This window comes from Anolis sagrei, chromosome 6, assembly GCF_037176765.1.
Source record: "Anolis sagrei isolate rAnoSag1 chromosome 6, rAnoSag1.mat, whole genome shotgun sequence".
Taxonomy (NCBI): domain Eukaryota; kingdom Metazoa; phylum Chordata; class Lepidosauria; order Squamata; family Dactyloidae; genus Anolis; species Anolis sagrei.
Genome location: NC_090026.1, coordinates 107914170 through 107932326, shown reverse-complemented (window position 1 = coordinate 107932326; position 18157 = coordinate 107914170). Strand labels below are relative to the sequence as shown.

The following is an 18157-nucleotide window of genomic DNA, read 5'->3' as shown; positions in this document are numbered from 1 at the left end:
CTGAAAAGGCTCCCAGAGCGGCTTATATAATCAATAAAAACAAGATAGTCCCTTGCATTTAACCATTGCTTAACACCCATTGGAGAGATTCATAGCATCAGCAGCTGTGCATTCCTCCAATTAAATGTGTGAAAGAACTACTGCTTTGGGGTTTTGACGGAAAGCAGTAGTACGACTATGAGTGGTTGCTTGGCAACTGCCTGCATGATTCCTCTAATTCTGCCCTTGTACGATTATGCCTCAAATGTCCTGTGGGTATGAAGCAGTCTCAAGTTAGAGCCTTAGTGGCAACCTACAAGGGATCTTTGCCTGACTTGACAGTCTTTTGGGGACCATCTTTGGTCTTGAGGTTACCACTTAGTGGTTATCAGCATGGCAAGAAGGTAGTCCTCTTGAAGGTTGATCTGAAGGGCAGTAATGGGGGATATATATATATATATATATATATATATATACACTTCACAATATTTTCCATGGAAGACTTTCAGTTTCCACTAATTGATTTCATTACAAGTTGAATTTGTAATTCTCAAATCCAGAAGAAACCTTCAAAATTTCCCACATCGGTGGCTGAGATAGTGACTCTTTTTGCTTTCTGATCATTCAGTGTACACAGACTTTGTTTTATGCACAACGTTATTATAAATCTTGTATAAAATCCAGGCTATGTTTATAAGGTATAAATAAAGCACATGTGAATTTGGTACTTAGATTTTGGTATCATTCCCAAGGTATCTCATTAGGTACTCCAAAATAAATAAATAAATAAATAAATAAATAAATATCTGAACTCTAAAATTCTTCTGGGCTCAAGTATTTTGAATAACGGATATGCTGCAGCCTGTGGTGCAGTGGGTTAAACCCTTGTACCAGCAGGAATGCTGGTCAACAGGTCAGTAGTTCGAATCCAGGGAGAGCAAGTTGAGCTCCCTCTGTCAGCTCCAGCTCCCCATGCTGCCATAGCATTAAGTAAATGGCTGATTGGGGATAAATAGATAGATGAAGTACATGCCAATCACATTGCTCCCACTCCCTGCTAATGTAAAGAATTCATTTAGCTTTTCTGCAATCTCTTTATCTTTGCTCAACTTCCTTGTTGTCCAGCAGTCCCTAATTGGTTTCCTAGTTTTGATATTAAGCAAAACCAATTTGTTCCAATTCAAGTGGAACTTGTCACTGACTTGCAAGCACAACTTTTCTGAATGCTAGGCTTGTTTTCTGATATAAGTTCCTCCTCCCAATGCCATTGTTTCATCCATTCACCGAGAAGCATCAACTCTTCATACCTAACTAGCGCTGGGTTCGTAGCATTTTGTGCTTCAAAGTAAGCAAATTTAGATGTGAGTCTTGAATGTCAGTGTTCTCCTACTCAGCACCTTGCATACATGCATGGAAAAATGCACTCAAGCTCATCATGCTGTTTTTATGGGTGATGGTAGTCATAGGAAATACAGTAGAAATATATACTAAATGCCAGTAAAAAGTAGATAGGGTAGCTGGGAATCCAAAGAGATACTGAATCTTTTTTCAAATATGTATATTTTGAGGAAGCTTGCTTCTTTGCTACTTTAGGAACAGCATCTGATTTTGTGGTGTATGATTTGTTCCGTGTGATTTGGATTAACATGAAGCAAGCTGGGAGAATTAATTGGTGCTGTTACATTCTTTTCCATTATCTAAAAGTATTATGGTAAAAAACCCAAATATATTATTGGATAATATTTTGTTGTGTATCAGTTTTATGGAACAGAGCTTGAAGATAGGCAAATAATACTTTTTCAAACTACTGATCAGTCTGCTCTGACATTTTAAAAGATGGATGTCATGTGTCTCTTAAAATTCAGTTTTGGCTGCTTACCACTTGATGGCAGTGAAGGAGCTAATGTTGCCAGGAAAGGTTCAGGGCAAGATGCTGTTATGAATAACAAAATGGGAGGTACAAAGGAAGTTTCTGACACTTCAGTATTCCAAATTCAAGATGATATTCCATGTGACACTAGTGGAGCAAAAGCCTCTAGATGGAGCTTCAGCACTTCCGAAGGGAAATAGACTACTTTACCTTTTTAAGAGGAATGCTACCTACTCTACTTTTAAAAATTCAACTGAGCTTTGTTTTCTTCTTTCTCATTATAAACAAGATGCCTACTATAACCAAAAAAAGTAATTTTTTTGTTTAGACTACTAAATCATGTAGTAATTACTTAGTCTGTTTCTTAAGCTAGAGAACAACAAATAAATCTGTCTGAAAGATATAATAAAACCTTTTATATAAAATAGCTATTAAAGTAAGTAAACTGACTGTAAAATGTTAGCTAAATAAACTTGTCTTTCATGTGCTTTTAAAAAAAATCTAGTGGTTATCAATAGGTAATTGCTTCCATAATTTGAGAGGAACCAAAGAGATAAACCTCAGAATGGTACTGGGGAAAATGTAGAAATCTGATAAAATAGCAGAGTTAAATGTTTCATATGTTTCAGGACATGTTGGATATTTTGCTACTTCATGAATTAGTGCCCCCCCCCCCCAAATTATTGCTTCAAAGTTTGCCTTTTTTTAATAGGCCGTCTTTATCAGTTTTTCGCCCCCTTCCTTCCTTAAGTTGGAGAGTGACTGCTGAAGTGGCATTTTCAGTTGTGGTCACCAATGTAGGTCCCATCTTCGTTCATAAAAAGGAAGGAGAGATTATCAAGGAGCTAAGAGAATTTTCCCCCACAGTAATACTTTATATATATATATAGGGCTAGCAACTGGGAATAGGCCAAAATATGTGATCCTATATATTAATTGATAGCATATAGTATGACCCCTTATCTGCGGATATATCCTCAGATTTTGCATGGATATGTGAAACCAAAGATGATTCCAAACCCTATTGAAATGAAGGACACCTAGTCCAAGAAAAGGCTTAGAGAAGCCATAGAAGTAGACTCGTAATTGAAATCACTGCTACTAGTCCAGCAGATATGGGGGTCGTACTGTACTTCCCAGTTCTTTGATAGCTGATACCAACAGAATAGTTAGAGAACTTCTTTATTTCTCTCTTTCCAAAGCTGATAATCCAAATGAATAGATGTTGACAGTGAACAGATTGAATCTCAATTAATTTCCAGGTTAGAGACATTAGCATATTTAGAGATTAGACAATGCTTTTATATCTCATCTGTGCTGCCATGGTGCAAAAATGTTCAACTAATACAGTTGTTCTCAAACTTTGGGTTTCCAGTTGGTAAACTGGCTGGGATTTCTGGGAGTTGTAGGCCAAAACATCTAGGCACCCACAGGTTGAGAACCACTGCACATTGTGGACTGACCTCCAGTGTAAAACCCTGTCTTGTGCTTGCATGATTTGGCGTGCACCTAGCCTTGGAGACTATGACACTCCATAATTCTAAAGCAAATATTTCCAGTTGCCAACAATATAATACTTATAGACATTCAAACAGCAAAACCGACTAAGGCTATTCATGCAATAGACTAGGAATGGGCAAACTTCAGCCTTCCGGGTGTTTTGGACTTCAACTCCCAGAAGTCCTTGCCAGCTTACCGGTTGTTAGGAATAATTGGAGTTGAAGTCCAAAACAACTAGAGGGCCGAACTTTGTCCATGCCTGCAATAGATATTTAAATATCACACAAAAGTAAAGAATACAAAGATATTAGTACACATCAATGTGTCTTTTTCATTGTAGGGACAATGAAGAATGAGAAAGTATGCTACTGTAAGGGAAAGATCAAACTGTGACAACTACATGATTTCTGTAGACCCAAGAACAATGCATGTTTCTAAAGAAATGGAAAATCCTGCTTTGTTCAAATCAGCTTAAAGCCTTAATTTTGTAAATAAAGTTCATATTACATTATAAATTCTATATATCTTTTATAATTTTATTTTCTATGCTTCTCCTGCGCTATTCTTTTTTTTTTAAGTCACTGCTGTTTCTGGAAATGTTACATTCTTTTAGAAGATGAGCAGGTAACCAGTTTTAATTTATAGTGGGCTACGGCTGTTTCATGAGATGCCTTACAGGCTATTTCAGTAAATGTGTGACAGCTTCATACAAAAGAAGAAGAAGAGACCACAATATCACTTGTTCAGTGGATCCTATATGAAATGTCACTTTAAATCAAAACTGTTTAGAGATTTATAGCCATGAAATACTTGAAACTGAATTTAATGGGTGGAAACTAAAAAGCAGATGCAAAGCCTTAAAATACGTAATTCATTAAAAAAAACCCAGCAGCATACACAATTAAAACATAGACTGTCTTATTATAAAGAAAATATTCAAAGCGGTGTGCAAACTGGAAACAAAGATTAAAAAGAGTACATTAACAAAACCGTTTCAATGGTGCAAAAACAAGTGGAGCAGCAAAAGATCAAGCAGCAATTACCAGAGCCTGACTTTAACAGGCTTGCCAATAATTTGCTGGAAAAGCTTTCCTGGGAAAAAAAATAGATTTTCCTATCTGTCAGTGTCTTTAGGAAACGGCACTTACACTTGACAAGGAATAAGTGGCTGTTCCTGCAGGAGTTGACCTTATCTTTCCCCCCTTTTCTGTATGGTTTTGTGGATGTTGGATATACCCTATTGGCAAAAGGCATTTGTGGGCATGATTATAGCCATAAAAACGGAGAAAACCTTGTGGAAAAACACTTAAAAGTTATTGGTGCAGTGTAGTAGTCAGTCAGTGGGGCTGCAATGGTTGAAAGCAGCATAGAGTAATCAGAAACTGTCTCATTCTTTGTGTTCCCTGTAAAAGAAGACAACAAGTTTTGATCAAGCATTTATTTAGTGATCACTTCTTATCTAGAAAATGAATTTATTTATAAATGCTGAAAAAGCCAACTGCATGTAATAATGTTTTATTTGTAGGAGCGTCCCATCAACACTGTATAAATTAAATCGACTCAGAAATGTGAATTCTGTTGTCACGTAGTTTCTCTCCATCAGTTTTTAAAAAAACAGAACATAGTATCTGAAATAAGTCTTTGGTGTGACTGGTGTCTATATGGAGGCTAGTGTTGTTTCATAGCGGCAAAGTAATAAAATTACAAATCAAGAAGTGTCTTGTTTGCCAGAAACTCAAGTCGCTTTGGACAAGTGCTAGTGATATAAAAAATGATCACCTTTAACTCTATCAATTTTCTTGAAATCCCACTTAGGTTTTTTTCCATTCCTGTCTAGAAATGTATTGTTGTATTCTGACTTATAGGGCCCTGAGATAAACCTATCACAGGGTCTTCTTGGCATTTTTTTCAGAAAGGGGCTTGCTTTTGCTTTTCTCTGAAGTTGAAAGATAGTGTCTTTCTAAGACCATTCAGTAGTTTCCACAACTGAACAGGGATTTAAACCCTGTTGGGAGTCGTAGCCCTATGTTAAAACCGTTAAAACATGGTGGCTCTCCTACATGTAACTACTGTATGGTTTTCATAATATTCATGCTTTCCTTTATTCACCAACATTTGTTTGTGTATATTTTTCAGATGTCTATCTTTTGAACTGTACACATGGTTTTCTTGCAACGTCATGGTTAAAAGCTGTATATGCACCTAGTTCACTATGATTAGATGAGTTAATGACATGAAATGGTAGCTTAAACAATGCCTGTGGTTAATAGAATCCTATTTTGGAGCAAATGCTTGTTTATGTAGTAGCATGGCCTTTAATCAGCAGTGTGATGAATTCTTATCCATGGGAAGGAATATAGGTTATGAGGAGTAGGGGAGAGATGGCAGAGAATCAATGTAAGCATTCTGATTACTAACCTGAACATAACAAAAAAATGTTCTTTGAAATTCTGTTGCCATCTAGATTGAAATGTGCATTAATTCATTTTGCAATAGGCTCCTTTAGAAAGACAAAGGTAGATTTATCAGCCAAGCTGTCAGGTTAATCAGTTCTGGGCTACACTAGTGGAGACTGCAAATGGTGGAATTATGTAGTTTAATAATCTTATCCAGTGAGTTTTTGGTTCCCCATGGATACCAAAATGCATAGATAACTCAAATCCCACTATATACAATGTGCCCCTTCTATAAAATGAAAAAAAAAAAAAACAACCCAAGTTTTCCATTTTGAAATTCTCTGAATATTTTCAAGCTGTGATTAGTATGTGGAGGGCTGTTTCTATATCTCCAGACCATCTACAAACCCAAATTCTAGAGATAGATAAGTAAGGAGAAGTGGCATCTAGTTTTTCTGTTCAGTAGGCATTGGTCTTTCTGTGTTGAAGAGTATTCAACCATATGAGCTCTCTTACTATGTTTTGCTGATTTACTCTCAGCAAAAAAAAAAAAAAAAAAAAAATCTTAGACAAAACATCACCCCGTATCAGAGCTGATTGGAATGCTGTTATTCTCTTTGCTTTGGCACAAGTAGCCACTATCAAAGCAGTCTTCTAGATTATGCTCACCGGATTATTGAATTCCTGATGCCAAAAGGCCCCAGTTTCTGGGTGAAAAAAAAAAAGAATCGAAATGCTAGTACAGGAGTATCAAAATCTTGGAATATTTTGCCCACAATCCCAAATGTGGATACGTAAAAGAAAACATTTTTGGAAGAGATGTTCTGGTAGTCTGTTTTCTTTGTCATTGAGTGGAAATAAAAACTCTGGAGCCTAGACTTGTATTTTGTTAAGAGTAAGAATTTATTGAATAGTTTTATTTTGGGATTGCAAGTCTGAAAATTTTAGAATGGTGGGAATGTGTTCAAAGCAAAGATTTTATAAACACAATTACTAGAGAGTACAAAAGTAGATGCTACCAATAATAACAATAAAAATTTATGAACAGTGTTGTGTATGAAATTGTTAAAATTCTTGGCTTGAGTCCCAGGTTTGAGGGAAGTATGAAGCATAGAATAATAAAGTTGAAAAAGACCACATGGGCCATCTAGCCCAACTTCTGCCATGCAGGAAAACCACTCTCAAAGTACCCCTGACAAACGACCATCCAGTCTCTGTTTAAAAGCCTTCAATGAAGGAGCTTCCTTTCCATCAGCCAAAATGTTGAGACAGTGAGTTCCACTGTTGAACAGTCAAGAAATTCTCCCTAATGTTCAATTGGAATCTCTTTTCCTGTAATTTGAACCCATTGCTCTGAGTCCTTGTCTCCAGGGCAGCAGAAAACAAGTCTGGGTCCCTTTCCTTATAACATCCTTCCACATATTTATACATGGCTATCATGTCTCCTCTCAACTTTCTCTTCTACAGGCTAAACAGACTCAGTCGCTCCTCATAGGGCATGGCAGAAATCAACAACCATAGCAACTTTCAGATTAGCATAGGGGATGATTGTATTGCCTAAACATGGCATGGTGCTAAACATTATTTTTCCTGGATTCACCCTCTTTCTCTCCTCTTGCCTCATCCCCTTGAGTTTAATCGCAATTAAGTGACAGATGCTAAACACATTTTGTCCTAGTCTAATTGACTGCAAAGTCATGGTCAATATTGCATTGGCTAACACAACTCCTCATAGCCATGTCCAAACATAATAAAATTGTATTAGCGAGGCATCTTGCTGGAGTAGTAGGTGGACATGGAGATTCCTAGCTCCTAAATTACATAATTTACATACCTAACATATTGGTTGTCTGTGTAGAAATGAAGCCACTTTTCACTCTATAGTTACATTCATGATGCCGAGTTTGAAATGAACTATTTTCATACTTTTTTTCTCTTCTCCTAGCTCTGAGTAATATTGGGATAAGAGAGGTTGCAATCTTGCATTAACAGGTTTATTATAATTCTTGGAAGAGATATTAAAATAATTTAATATAAATATAAACCTCTCATCTAACACATGATTTACAAAATAGTCTGTAGCAAATGTTTTGTGGCTATTGTAACACTCCAGATAAAATCCCAGGGAAATATTCCATTGACTTTCATGTAGTCAGGTGCATCAGAACAAAAATGTGCTGTGTTTAATAAGGCCTACTTCTTAATTTTATTTATTTATTTATTTATTTATTTATTTGCTACATTTATATACTGCCCCTCTCAGCCCATAGGCAACTCACAATTTAATATTGTAAATTCAGGGTAGACAAGGGAATTTAGCCAAACAGAAGCTTAGATTTATGAAAAGTGACCTTTGGAATTTTGTGTAACTTATTTCTCTTTTCTATTCAAACAACTTGGCATTCTTTCCTTTCTTTCCAAGATAGGTAGGTTTGTTTTTAAGTTGAATTTGTAAGTGGGAACTGGTATATTTTTTCAAGATAACTCCAGTCCCGTGCGCCCCCCCCCCACACACACACAAGATTTGGATAGCATAGGAAAGGGTGAATACCAAAGTAGTATTTGTTTTGCTGTCTGTGCCCCTGTTCAGAAGATTTTACCATACTTTCTGTCTCTGTGATAATTGGATTTTGAAAAAAAAATCCTTTACAGTGGAAACAAGGATTGGAGATAAAGCTTGAGTTGCGGCATCTTTTCCCATGATAGCTCTTTCAGGAGTGAATTTCCCTTCCTAGAGGTAATTTTCCCACTTCCTGTTGTCTCATCCCTGTCCTTAGCTATGAGTCATTTGTAAGTTGGGTGTTTGGAATTCGGGGATGCCTATACTAAGCATTTCTTACATAGATGCAAGCACTTCTGTTGAGGAAAAGGCATGAAATCTACATGTCATTTTCATGTTTCTGTTTTTCAGATGATTTCTAATTGGTTATTTATATATTTTTGACTGCAGTTTCCAAGTGCATATATGGCACAGACACTCAGACATTCCCTCATACACTACATGCTCCCCCCTCCCCCAATTATTCCTTTTTGGCCTGAAGTGTTTTAGTCTGAGTTCTATAAATCTGTAATGAAAACAGTGCTTTGTACTGAATGGTTTGACAGACTAATTACAATGCTGCTTTAATTGTCTTTCTTTTGCCTTCTTAAAGTTTTTGGTCTTCTTTCAGATTTGATCCATAGTAGTAGGTTTGCAGTTATAGACAGAATGATCCTTTTAGGTATTTTGTTATACCTACACATATATCTTTAATTTGAAATAAAATACTATTTGGCAACCAAATCCTTATGCCTAATTTTCTTGACAAGACTTTCACTTTATCTAAAAGTGTTTTGGGGTCATAGACTGCCTTGGGTACATCTTGCTAAAGCCTCTTGCTGTGGTTATGTTTTGCCGTTCAGGATGCGTTGCCTCTGACATGTTTATCATTAAACTCATGTTTTTACAAATGAGACATGTAATGGTCTTGGTATGTTTTTCCAGTGGGTAATACATGCAATGTTTTCTTCAACAGAAGTGGTAGGGATTAAATGTAACATCCTCCATGCTGTCTCCTCTTAGAAATAGGATTTGTACTTCTAAAAATGAAATTAATAAGTAAGATCAGCCTTGATGAACAGAAAAACAAAACCAAATAGAGGAACACTGCTATTGTTTATACTCTTCATGAAATGCAAGCTGATTGCTTTGGAATCCCTGTTTCAGCCGTTTAGAAAGTATAGTTTGTTTAGAAATGTTTTTTCAAGGAATTAATAGGGCTGTAATTTTAGTATTGGAGGGCATCATTTCCCAATGCACAAAACTTGCAAAAATGAACGTAACCTTCTGAGTAAAAGAGGATATTCTCGAGGATATGCAGACATATTAATTTTAATTTGTCTGTTTGATCTCTTAATTGCTGCTGAAGATTTATTGGCTAATTTTAAGGAAGCAAGTGTTTGAAAGTTTCTGGCAAATACTATCTTCTTGTAATGAGCACATGGCATTGAAAGAAGTTAAGAGGAGAACAAAATTAGATTGACTGATTGTTCAGTCATGTGGGCCAGGCTGGCTGCATATTCCGGCTGTTAAGAATGATTGCTCAAATTACATCGCCTCAGGTCCCTGCACTTGGTTGGCTGTCTTCTCAGATCTTAACAAGGTTCTGGGAATTCATTTCTGACAAAGTTTGCTTTGTGTTTTGCAGGATGCTTCATCAGCAGATATTAGGAAAGCGTATCGGAAGCTTTCACTAATATTACACCCAGACAAGAATAAGGATGAAAACGCAGAAACCCAGTTTAGGCAGGTAAGTGACTATATTGTATACTCTACACTGTAATATCAAGTGCCCATTAAGATCTTTCAGTAAATTTTAATTTTTATTCCGAAGTAGTACTTAGTAATGATTTGGAAGCATTTTTTGCTTTATTTTTTGCAAGTCAAAGGGGGAAGAGTAAAAGTCTTATATGATAAGAAGAGCAGAAAAAAAACTTTCTTCCTCTTTAATGGTACAATGCCACATGCATCATGGTTTGCTTGAAAGTGGAAATAGACAACAAATATTTAGCAAGCAAATACATTACATAATATTTATATAATTATGTATACTGTGGGTTTTTTTGTTAGGCATACTACTTTTTAAAATATAACTGACTTAGTTGAATATATGGAAATAGCTATTAATATTACTGTGGTAGTAAAGTATGTTTAAAAATAAATCATTTATATTCAATATAAAATTAAAGCAGTTTTAGAAAATGGAGGGATGGAAAAGATATTAGAATTGGTTGAGAAGTTTAATGTTGCACAAAATGCTTTGAACTTTTTTTAGTTCTCACTTTGAGAAAAAAAGGCTAGTATGTTTGGGGTTTTTTTTTGGCATATCTGTGGCATATCTGAGTGTTTCCTGTTTTATGTTGGGGTTTTTAAAGTAAAAGTACATTTTTATTCTAGTTGGTGGCCATATATGAGGTTTTAAAGGATGAAGAGAGAAGGCATAGGTGAGTTTACCTTGTATGTCTTTGAAAGCAGGCTTTGTAATTTATGATGCCATTAACATAAACAATTTCTGTACATGCGTCATCTGAGTATTTTGTACTTTAGAAATTGTTCTTGAATTATTCTATGTGCATGAATGATACTCTTAGGATTTATCCTTTTTTTAATAGCACCAATTGTAAAACAAATGTGTGCCTTAGACTTCTGATGCATTTTTAGTTCAGGAGTTATGTATTCCTAATAGTTGATGTGGTTGTCCAATTATTGTTCATAGGTTAAGAACTACTGCACAATTGTTGTTGTTAGGGCATATTAATCGTAATATTTTCTTACTCTTTTGTTCTTTCTGTCTGAAATGCCATCCTTTTCTAGGATATACTAAGACTTGTAAACGTGTGGTTGCTGTTTTCTAGAATAACATATTGTTAGTATTAGAATATGTATACAATATTGTAAAAATCTAGTCTTTGAAAAGACTGATACATATGCCATACATTATTGAGTTGCTTTACTAATGTACAAAGTAAAAGAGGATACTAATACATGCAAGATAAGAATTGCCACCAGGAAGTCACTTGTACTTGGATCACTTTTCAGCGGACTGTGGTGTTGTACTTTGGGCTTGTGATTTATTAGGATGCTCACTTCAGCTGTTGGTGACCCAGATATTTTGACGGAAGAAAAGAAAGGCTTACTGCCAGCAAAGAGGTTGTGTTTGAAATATCTCTTTAAGTTTCCAGTTCTCCAGGCAGGGGATGCTAAAAGTTCTCCAGGAGGTTCTTAGCTTTGTAGAAACCTTGGCATGAGTCCAGGTCTCATAGTAGAGATTATCTACTTTCAGATAATCCTCTGTATTGAAAGAGCCACGGAACAGTGTTCAGAGGAGTTTTGGAGATTCTGTGTATGGTTTTTACCCTGCCTCCCACCGCAGTCTTTCAACTTGAAGTTATAGATCAAGGAAGTTTAGGAAGTTAAACAATAGGGGGTCAATGTCTGGTGTCAAATGGTTGCAAAAGGTATGAACTAGTTTAAACGCACCCACTCTCTCACACACAAACACACAAGTGTGATGGGGGTGGTGGTGAATGTGCTTAATTTACATGCTCAGTGTTTTATGTTGATGTAATATTGAATAAGTTATGTTTCTATGTTAAATTTCCTTTTGAATTCCCCCCGAGTGGCAGGGAATTTCCTCATTAACAATCATTGGTCACTGTAATTATTTAGAGATTTAATACACTGTATATTAATATACATGGACAAATATAGTCTTAGAAACCTGGTGGGTGAATCCTTTATCCTCAAATGTAAGTTCAATTACAATAAAAATCAGCGTTATTTTTATTTATTTAATACTGCCAAATAGCTTACAGTATCTCCTTGATAGGGGCAAGAAGATATGCAACCAGCAAATAGTTCTCTTGAAAAAAGAACAGCACCCGTATGCTCTGCATATGAGGGCATTACGAGACTCAACTGAAAAAATACACTGATAATAATATATCTTGCTTAAATAACTGCTAATCAAGAGGCATTTTTTAAAACTCCTTCAATCATGAACTTATTATTTGTAACACAAATTCCCCTTGAACTCTTTCTATGGACATATATACTTCAGAAATGGTAGTCCCTTACTATTTTAATGATGTAGCAGTTATATACAGTTTTTTTGACATTTTGAACATTTGGGGGAAGCTTTTCTCTTTTTTTTGGGGGGGGGGGAGGATGAGAAATTTTCTAAATAAGCATAAAAATGCAATATTTGAGCCCATTACCAATTGAAAGTAATTTTTATTACTCTTTTAGGAATATAAACTTCATTAAATGGAACTTGGCTAGACAGCTTTTTAATAAATAAATTGAATTTTAATTTGCTTTTCTGAATTTAAGTTTTTGCTATGTATGGTGCAAGAACATCCTAATTCAGGAATTCCTGAATTATACTTTAATTTTGCTGGTTTATGAGGAGGAAACAAACAATGCCCAATAAAAACAGGACAAATCATCAACATTAGTAAAGCAAAGAACAAAGTAACACAAAAGTTTCTCATTGTACCTAGCAGCTGTAACACACCCATAAAAGGAACCAAGATTAGATACTGGGATGATCCGATATTCTATATTAACCTTACCTAAAGATCTTCTTCTTACATAGAAAACACCGTGTTACATTTATCAGTTTTTCTGAAAGAAGATATTTCATACTCTTTTTTATTTCAGTTTTCAAGAAAAAAAAACTATGGGAGGATTTTCACCCATTTTCTTGGCCTTCTTATTTGTATCACTGATATATTCTCATTAGATTACCAGTATTTTCAAGCTTGATTTTCAGAGGCTTGTAAACTAATTTTCTCAGAGGTGCTATAGTTATTTTTAATACTCTCAAATATTTTAAAATAAAAAATAGTGCTTTCAGAAAATTGATTGTGTTGTCTAAACATCAGAATCAGAGGAGGAGGAGGAGGATTAACCTCTCCTGCTGAAGCTGACTGCATGGAATTTGAACTGCTTTTCAGCTTCATAGTTCAGAAGTGGATTGAGGATTTGGTGTGGGGGCAGAATAAAGAGAAGCTGCAGGGAGAGCAGAAATTGTGTTCACGTTTCCTTTCGAGTCGCTCTTGGGTCAAACCCTCAACCTGCTTTTTAAGTCAGGGAGGCCGAACAACAGTTTGGGGGCTGCCTTTGCAGCATGTCCCACTAGTTTGCTTTTCAAAGTTTTCTGTTTTTTACTTACTAGGCAGAATAGGAAAGTGAGCAGTAGATAATATCAAAATATATCTTAGCCTCTGGTATATCAATTGGTGCTGCAAGTTAATTTTAATCCCGTTACATTAACTGCAGCATTACAAAGTAAATCTGTTATAGTTCATTGCCTTCCTTTAATGTGTATAAAGAACTGGGTTGATTTCCAACATTTTCTTTTATTTCATTAGATGAGTCAAAAGAAAATGTAAACTGAGCAGATTGTTTCTTTAAAAGCTTAGTGACCAGAACAATACCTCTTCAGTTTTAAAATTGTATTACTGTTTAAATGGTTCTTCTAAATCAATTTTTATATTTTATAATTTAGATTACAGCAACTAGTAATGAGGCATCATAATAATCTCACAACTCAGCTTTCATTTTGGTAATGAAAAGGCTTTTATGTTCACCATATGGAAAGTATATGGAGTACTATCTTCAGTAGCTTTTATAATAGAGGCAAAACAGGAAAGGGTGTTTGGCTCCGTTTACCCTGAAATTTAGATTTTAAAGTCCAATTCTTTGCACATATTATACACAATTACGTTGCACTGACTTATGCCAAACTCCAATTTAACAGTGTTTAGGCCCACAGTTTTAAGATTGTTGGTTGATTTTAAACCTCCCAAGAGTTTATGCTGAGAGAAAAAAAAAGTATTCAAAAGGTTCTGAAGCTTTGTGTTAAACATTCAAACTAAAGTATCAGTAGCATTCAAGCGAACTGCCTAAACGTAGATATGGGTGAACAGGCTAGAAAAATAATACTCATTTCCCCCTTATTTCTTTCTGTATCTGTCATGCTGCAGAATAATTTGTGCATTTTAGGATGCAATTTTATATTCAATTTTTTGGAATAGGATTTTTAATTTTTGTAATATTTTTAAAAATTAACAGAAACCTCTGGTCTATTTTTCCTTTATTTGGTTGGTATAAAATTGCCTGGCATATTAATAACATTTGTGGAGTTATAAACATTTGCTTGTATTTGGTTAAGAGTCCAAATTGAGTGTGGGTAAAGTGTAAGGAGAACATAAAGACTCGGCTGCATTGTGATTTACTTAATGTTCTTAATTCTACCACATGCCTCTGAAGGTCTATCGTAGGTGATAGATTGGTTTCTGCAAATAAGTACTTTAATGAATTGTCTGCATGCTTCCTAATTAACTAATTTCCTAAATGTGAAAAACAAAATTGTCAAAGAATGCTAAGTAACTTAAGGACCATTGTTCACATGTAATGCTAAAAATTAAGCAGACATCTTAATTTTTAAATACAGTGCTTAATTACTACAAAAAGCAGTGATTTATCTTTTGACAGTATATATTCTAAAAAGTGGGTTATAATAGAAGCTATCTTCCCTTAAAATGGCCAGTCGTGTGAACCATAATGTTCATTGATAGTAAAATCAATAGAGCATTGATTCTGGAACTAAATCCTTGGAGACTTTTGTTCAGGATAGCAGTCGTAGTAAATACAGAGTGCTGTTTGGTGTGGTTAGTACATGAATTTTCCTGCATGTATGTGTGGGCTCTCAAGGCCTATGATAACTCTGAAAGATAAAGTACTAATAATTATATATATATTCTTGCAGTTTCCTGCAAGGCAGAGAAGACATCTTTTAGATTTTAACAGTCCTTAAGTTTAACATTTTTGTGTAATTTGCAATATATTTTCCTATTTTCTCATTTTTTATTTTTTTAATGTTACTGATACAATCTAAAAAAACATTCAAGAGACATCTTGAAATATCTATTTTTTCTGCTTTGAGTGAAAACAACTTTTGCTAAATTGCTGAGGCTTGGTTTTTCTCTTAAGGGGGGAAAAACGAGTCTTGCAGCAATTGTCTAACAAATGAAAAAAATCAAGAAAATTTATGACTTTGCACATCATTTCTAGTTTTTAAATCTGCACAAATCATGCCAGAATCAACAGTAGTTATGTAATATTAATCCTGCTCATATTTAAGTAATAGAAATTAGTTGAATATTTTTGCCAACAATTTTGACATACAATTAAGAATTCATTTAGAAGAAACTGTTGAATAAAATTATTTTATATCAAGGGTTTCTTTTTTTAAAAAATGGCAAAAATCACTTTTCCTCATTAATCTATCTCCAAGGTATCAATTTAATAACTATGAAAGTAGCTACTACAGTTGTTGCATTTCAATTGATTTACATGTCAAGACTGGCGGTTTAGCAGCTGTGCTATTATTCCTGGATCGGTCAATTTACTTGAGAAAAACCTACTACTGAGTTCTACTGACCTGCATGACAATATAGGCCCTATTTCTGTTCCTGTAATTAGGCCTGCACCTAACTCAGAATATTTTTAATTAAAATATTTTGGTCAATGTGTTGCACCAAATTAGGCCTTTCAGTGCAGATTTAATTCTGCAAGTAGCGTGATTAGAATATACAATGAGCTGTGTTCCATTTAGGGTTAATTTGAACATACAGTATTTTAAATGTCTTCATTCTAAGTGTTGTAAATTGTATACTCATTTGTTTTCCTACTAAAAGATATCAATGCCGATAGGAAATATGGAATGTGTGTTTGATGATCTGGGGTATTCTAAATAAGCAGTACAATACTTGAAAAAGAAATAAATGTAGAAAAACAGGTTTCTAAAATGAATTTTTATATAAAGCATGGGAGGAAAAGAGCAAGGCAGGTTGCCCAGTAAAAAAGAGACTTTGTAGAAGGCTAATAATTCAAGTAGGATGTTTCTATAAAACAAGCTGATTACTAATAAATTACAGTTGGTTTCTAAATTAATGTTCATGTCAAAAGAAAAGGATTTGCTGAAACTGCATTTCTTCTGCGTAGTAAAGGTTGCTTCTTTGTATTTTTTTCTACAAGTTGAGGAATCATCGCAAGTAAATGGATTTGGTGGTGGTTGTCTTCCCACTTAAAATCATTCCTTTGTAATTCTTTTATTCTGGGAACATGACCGGTGATTGACAGGTAGGTTGAACATATGGTTCATTGTAGAGAAGAAACACTTCTCAAGTGAATCAATTGGGGGAGCTGTAAGAACAGCAGAGTCACCATTATATGCAATTCGCTGGAGAACATTTTCACAACAGGCTGGTTATAGAATTCTATCTATCCCAGGAACCCAGATTAAATGTTGACAAAACATACTCTCGTAGGAGCTTAATTTTTAAAATAAACATAGATGAGTAAAACATTCTTGTCATTCTTGTGTCATTAAATGATTTAATTTTAACTATTTTATGAGAGCTTGTTTATTTTTAACACTGTAGGTATGATGATATTCTGATCAATGGTCTACCAGATTGGCGTCAGCCTGTATTTTACTACAGGCGAGTGAGGAAAATGAGCAATGCTGAGCTGGCATTGCTGTTGTTCATTATCCTCACAGTGGGCCATTACGCTGTAGTTTGGTCAATCTACCTGGAAAAACAATTGGTAAGTATTGGTAATAAGCTCAATCTAAAATCCCTGAAAGATTGTAGATTCTTTATGATTCACATCTCTCCCTTTTTTAAAAAACTAATGGCTTAGCGTCAGTATGGTTCCAGAATATACTTCCAGTAACTGAGTAGTTCCCACTCAAATTGTATGTAAATTGCTTCCTTTTAAAAGATTTGCAGCATTAAAAGAAAGTAAAAGGTAAGTTTTAGAAACCTGTTATGTGATAAGCTGGTGAAGTGCTTTAAAAGCTAGCAGTTGGAAACCAAAAAATCATTGGGAACTGTACAAATGTGGGTTTTTGGGGTTCTTTCCCTTGCCCCTTCCCCCACTGCTTCGTATTTGAAATTCATGCTCTCTCTGCCTCTGTGTTAATGGAGGTTTCTCCCCACCTCCAAACTGAAGTGTCTTTCAAACAAGATAGATGTCCCAAGGTTCAAATGGTAAAATCACAGAAGGAAATAAATGTTTTAAATGTTGGTTGCTTCTGGTTCACTAGAAAGAAAAATATTTTATAGTTTTGTGCATTTCATAATTTCAAAGCTACTTTGCTCCCTATTTTTAAGGCTATATCTTTAAAGAAAAATGAAATTGCAAGCTAGGGATGGATGGAGGGAGAGAGAGGAAGGGAGGGAGAGGAAACTTTGCTTCCTATAGATATACACTTGACTGACAGATGGGCTTCATATGTGTTTTAAGGAATGGATGACATAGTAACAGATTTTTTAAAATAATGTACTGCCCATACATTTGCATAAATGGTGTTCAGTTTTATTCTTGATTGAACAATGAATAATACTACATATGCTTCTGATAACCTCTAATGTTTTCCTTTATTTAATAGGATGAACTACTTAGTAGAAAAAAGAAAGAGAAGAAAAAAAAGGCAGGAGGGAAGAATACAGATGAAGTGAAACTTGGTTTAGACAAGAATGAAAGGTGGGAACTGCAGGAAATCTCTCTCTGGAAGAATCACTGCTTCTGTTGAAAAATGCTGAAATAGTTTGTGACATACCAGGCATGTAAAGTAATCTGTTGTGAATATTTTGACACTCCTTGAAAAGATTATTTATAGGGTTTTTTTTAAAAATTCTGCTAAAGATATTAATTATAATTATTTCTAATAATTTCACAGATGGAGGTGCATACTAATAGTACAAAATGAGTATAGATTTCGGGAAAACTAGCAGCAGACTTTGAAAAATATCCAGAATTAATTTAATTGACATCTGAGTTTATTCTTTAATTTTA

The 18157-nt window shown here is 34.8% G+C and overlaps 1 protein-coding gene across 1 annotated transcript in view; it reads left to right on the top strand.

Moving 5' to 3' along the window:
- The window catches only part of DNAJC1 (DnaJ heat shock protein family (Hsp40) member C1), a 99049-nt gene that overhangs the window by 19521 nt on the left and 61371 nt on the right, over positions 1 to 18157 (top strand). Inside the window, exons 2-5 of the mRNA XM_060782382.2 lie at positions 9933 to 10034; positions 10682 to 10728; positions 16738 to 16903; positions 17751 to 17845. Of these exons, the coding sequence (XP_060638365.2) occupies positions 9933 to 10034; positions 10682 to 10728; positions 16738 to 16903; positions 17751 to 17845 (410 nt within the window). The remainder of the gene's footprint in view (positions 1 to 9932; positions 10035 to 10681; positions 10729 to 16737; positions 16904 to 17750; positions 17846 to 18157) is intronic.